Raw genomic sequence first — 4,565 nt, 5'->3', positions numbered from 1 at the left:
CCCCTCTCCCCACGCGGCCCCTGCGCCCCCGGCCTCCCCCTCCCTCCCGCGAAGGAAGTCAGGGTGTCATCTCTCCAACGGGGTGGTGTCTGCTCGGATGTCACTCAGGCCTCCCAGAGGGTCAGGGAAATGCTGAGACGCAGACAAAATAAAACATGCGTCAGGGGTGGGACCAGAACATGCGCCCCGTCTCCGGCCGAGCCCTGGGCACCTCTGGGCGGCAGGCGGCTCGTTGCAGTGCCTGTCCCCGAGGCCGGGCTGTGACCGCCGCCCGTGCCAGGTGCCTGGGACCCGCCAGGGAGCCAGCGACAGCCCGGCCCGAGGGCTGAAGGGACTCAAGCGGGTGGAGGGGAGACGGCCTCCGCCTGGCGCGGGTCCGAGGTGCTGGGCCCGCGCTCGGGGCCTGCGCTGGGGTGTGAATCTTACACCTGCCGACGCCCCGTGTCTGACGGCTCCGTGGATTCTCGGGGCTTTCTCTGTCTGTGACGTCGCCCGAGAAGGACCATTTCCCTTCCCCTCCCCCGCCCGTCGGCCCCTCCCGCTCCTTCCCGCATCGCACTTGCTCCTTCCTCGCTCTGTGGCCGCTCGCTCTGTGGCCACCGCTTCCTTCTGTGCTCCCTGCGCCCCCCTTTTCTCTGGGCGGCCCGTCCAGCTGAGACGGGAGGAAATGGTAGCCGCACACACAATGGACAGAGGTTTGTATCAAGAACATCGGGAGAACGGCCCCGAGGCCGGAGGAAAGCAAAGTCCCGATGGAGCGGAGGCCGAGCGCAGACGGGAAGGCCGTGCGGAGGTTGATGTGCAACCGACACGTGAGGGGGCCGCCCAGTCTCCCGGGAAGCGGCAAACCAGGGCCCGGGAGCCCGGGAGGGCGGGGCATGAGGCCACCCTTTCGGATAGCACCCCCCCAGTATATTAGGGAGAGACGTGCAGACAACCCTGAGCCCGGTCCCGGGAAGAAGCAGGAGGGACGCGGTGTCCTGGGTCCCCGGGGGCGGGGAGGGGGTCGCGCCCACAGCCACCAGCTGGACAGAGCCCGCCCCCTGCGGCGGGAGGACGTGTGGGTCTCAGTGAACTACTCCCGCGAGGGCCTCGGCCAGGACGTGCCAGTGAGTCCCGGGCACCGCCGGCTGCGGCTTCGTGGATGGAGGCCTTCCAGGCCCCTCCGGTGATTTCTGGAAGGAAAGAGGAAAACGCAGCCCCCTTCCTGGGACGGGGCCGCGGGCGGCTTCTTTCATTGTTTCTTTGTTGATTTCGGGGGGGTGGGGGGAGAAGCATCCATGGTGGGAGAACATCTTACAAAGTGGCCCCGGGCCGCCCAGCACCGTTGGACGCCAGGGGTTCCTTCCTCAGCGTCTGCTTGAGGCCACGCTGAACTTTTCTTACAGAAATGGACTGGGGTGTTTTCTCTGCGTCTCCCATTGGGGTCTTAGACGCCACGTCCCGCCCCAGCCGCCGCCCTCACACAGGAAGCCAGGTCAGCGTCCCAGTCCCTCTCAGTCACGGTCGCCCTTCAAGCGAAGCCCCCGGTTCCCGGGCGGGCAGGGGCCGGGGTGGGGGACAGTGTCCCTCGGGGCCAAGGGCAGGACGGGCAGAAGGCTCCCCGCAGCCCAGGCTGCGTGCTCAGGGCTTCCCGGCGCCCACCTCTCCCTCCGGCTACGCATCAGCTCGCTCAGCAGGCAAAGGCCCTGCATTTAATCAGAAGAGAGAGGAACCGCCCGCCCGCCCGGCGGGCTCAGGGGCTGAGCGTCGACCTATGAACCAGGAGGCCAGGGTTCGATTCCCTGTCAGGGCACAGGCCCAGGTTGCAGGCTCCATCCCCAGTGCGGGGCGTGCAGGAGGCAGCGGATCAGTGATTCTCTTTCATCAGTGATGCTCTCTCAACACAGATGTTTCTATCTTTCTCCTTCCCCTTCCTCTCGGAAATCAATAACAATATATTAGAGAGAGAGAGAGGGGAGCCGACTCTGACCGGCATCCCCGGCCGAGAGGAGAAAAAAATACATCAACAAACGCCCAACAAAACACAAATGAGCGTCTGACGCAGCGATCAGGGAGGAGGCCGTTCTGAGGCTGACGGGAGGCGCTGCATCGCCCGCCGAGTGCAGAGGCTCATGTGTCACTCACCGGCCGCCAGGCGCTCCCCCGCGGCCGTGAATACCCGTGTGATGATGTTACATGAGGAACGGCAAAGGCTACCAAATAGATTAGATCTGTCAGATGGCGAGGGCGGGCGGAGGCCGCCGTCCACACCCAGCGCCGGCCCCTCCCTGCCTCCTGGCCCTAAGGAGCACAGTGGTCACACACCAGGAGGCAGGCTGAGGTCAGATTGGCTAAGAGGGGTGCTCTCATGCTAACGGCCCGAGGAGGCACAATGTGACGCTGCAAGCATAAGCCGCAGCAGGTGAACTTTATCGGGCTGTTCCTGTGCGTGTGCGCACACACTTCCACAAGCACATGCCTGAATTCCTGTGCGGGTGACTGTGTACACGCCCACACATGTGCAGATGACCACAGTGCTGTGCGCATGACTCAGTACGCGCTCGCGCACACACACACACACATACACACACTCTTCCATAAGCATTTGCCTGAGTCCCTGTGAGGGTAACTATGCACATGCCCGCACGTGTACAGGGGCCCATGGTGCTATGTGCATGACTCTGTACACACACACACACACACACTTGTCTGAATTCCTGTGTGCACAACCATGCAGTGCACATGTGTGTGCGTGTGTGCGCAGCCATGCCTGCGTTCCCGTGTGCACACCACAGACACTCAGGTGCCTTTCATCCTCCCTCCAAACGGCTTTTTGGGGAACCAGCTGCCGCAGCCCAGGCGCCGTCCTCATGCCACTTGGACGCCTCACGGGTGTGACTCGCTCGGACACGGAGGGGCTCGGGGCGTGGCTTTTCAGCGTCTCCATGGACACGTCCTGCATCTCGCTCATCACGCGAGCCGGCCCGGGCGCAGGCTGATCCCATTGGTTGAAAGGTCGTTGTTGCCCCCAAGGGGTCCCCTCCCTGAGGAGTGACCGGGCCAGATCGCGCAGCTTTTACTGGATTGTGACTCCGCGGGTGGCACCGTGTGAGACCAGGGCCGGAGCCGGGCACCAGGCTGCCACCGAGGCTCCCGCGAGCCCGGGCGACGCTGAGCACGACCCCCACCCAGGCTGTGTCTACGCGAGTGAAGGGGGGCGCTGGGACCGTGACGTGGGCGTCCCCCATCGGCCTGGTGGCCCCGCGCCGCTTGTGGTGAGGCCCCCACAGGAGCGGCAGGGCTGGGGCCTCTGCGCCCAGGCGGTGAGTGGGCCGCCCGCTTCCTCGGTGGCCGTGTTTGCAGACGCGTCCCCCTGGCTCCGTCCTGGGACTGATTTTTATTGATCTCAGAGAGGAAGGGGGAGGGAGCGAGCGAGAAACACCGATGATGGGAGTCATGGACCGGCAGCCTCCTGCATGGTCCCTCCTGGGGATTGAGCCTGCAACCCGGGCCTGTGTCCCGACCGGGAATTGAACCCGGGACCCTTCAGTCCACAGGCCGACGCTCTGTCCCCTGAGCCACACCGGCCAGGGCCGTCCTAGGACATTTTTAACTGGGAGCACGGGAGAGGGTGTGTGATGGTCTCCAGACAGTCGGAGATCGAAACGGTTCTGTTCTTGTGTTTTCTCCCCACAGCGCAGCGTCGAGTCTGATCCATCAGGGGAGGAGCTGCCACGGTTCCCCCGAGGGTCTGCGGCCTTGGCTGGGCCCGACCCCGGAGCCGCCTGCAGACTGGTGAGTGCCTTGTCCGCACCTTCTCTCCGCGCTGGCTCTCAGATCCTGGCCCCTCGGAGGCCGGAGGCTGGCCTGGGCAGAAAGGTGGCCTGGAGGCTGGGGGCGGGGTGTGTGGCCTGGAGGGCTGGGGCGCCCTGCTGGCAACGAGGCAGGCCCACTCGCCCCCCTTCCTTCCTGGACCCGTCACAAAATGCAAACCAGCGAGTGTGTAATAGATAACGAACAGGCTGATCAGCCAGCAGGGGACGCAAGGAGATACATAATTTTGATTACCCTTGGGCTGCCCGTGATTCTCTCCCTGCCTTTTTACTAAGCTCTGTTGACGGGCGCCCTGAATACCGCGTGCCATCCTGGCGAGTCCCTGCCCGCTGCTGCGGGGTCTCCCACCGGCCTGCCCTGGGCTGGACACGCGTGACCTCAGGGCCTCGCAGGGGCAGCAGCCCAGCTCTGGCACCTGGCAAAGGGCTCAAGTGCCGGGGCCGGCGGAGACCAGGCAGGTTGTGCTCAGCTCCCAGGCCCGCCTCCGCCCGCCGCCCGCCATCCACCGCCCTCCGTGGTGCTGCTTATATGCTGGCGGACTTAGCGACCTTTACTGGGCTTGGCACCTGCCCTGTACGTGCCAGCTCGCTGGCCTCCCCAGGGAGGACCTGGCCCATGAATAGCCTTGGCCGAGGTCCCTCCTGCTCCCAGTGCCAACAGGGAAAGTGGGTTAACACATATCAAAGAAAAGGCCCTCCAGGGGGCCTGCGGCCAACTCTGTCCCAGACGCTCCCCGAGTGGCTGATGGG

General features: G+C 64.8%; 1 protein-coding gene across 5 annotated transcripts in view; it reads left to right on the top strand.

Annotated features, from left to right (window-relative positions):
• LOC107182813 (WAS/WASL-interacting protein family member 3) overlaps positions 1-4,565 on the top strand; it is a 138,180-nt gene that overhangs the window by 55,295 nt on the left and 78,320 nt on the right. For all 5 annotated transcript variants that reach the window (XR_001513566.1, XR_001513567.1, XM_015562759.1 and 2 more), the window contains exon 3: positions 3,679-3,777. Coding sequence is in view for 1 of the 5 variants with exons in the window: in XM_015562766.1 (XP_015418252.1) it covers positions 3,679-3,695 (17 nt within the window). In the remaining 4 variants the exon portion in view is untranslated. The remainder of the gene's footprint in view (positions 1-3,678; positions 3,778-4,565) is intronic.

This window comes from Myotis davidii, unplaced genomic scaffold (genome assembly GCF_000327345.1).
Source record: "Myotis davidii unplaced genomic scaffold, ASM32734v1 scaffold991, whole genome shotgun sequence".
Classification (NCBI taxonomy): Eukaryota; Metazoa; Chordata; class Mammalia; order Chiroptera; family Vespertilionidae; genus Myotis; species Myotis davidii.
This window is presented reverse-complemented; position numbering and strand designations above follow the sequence as displayed.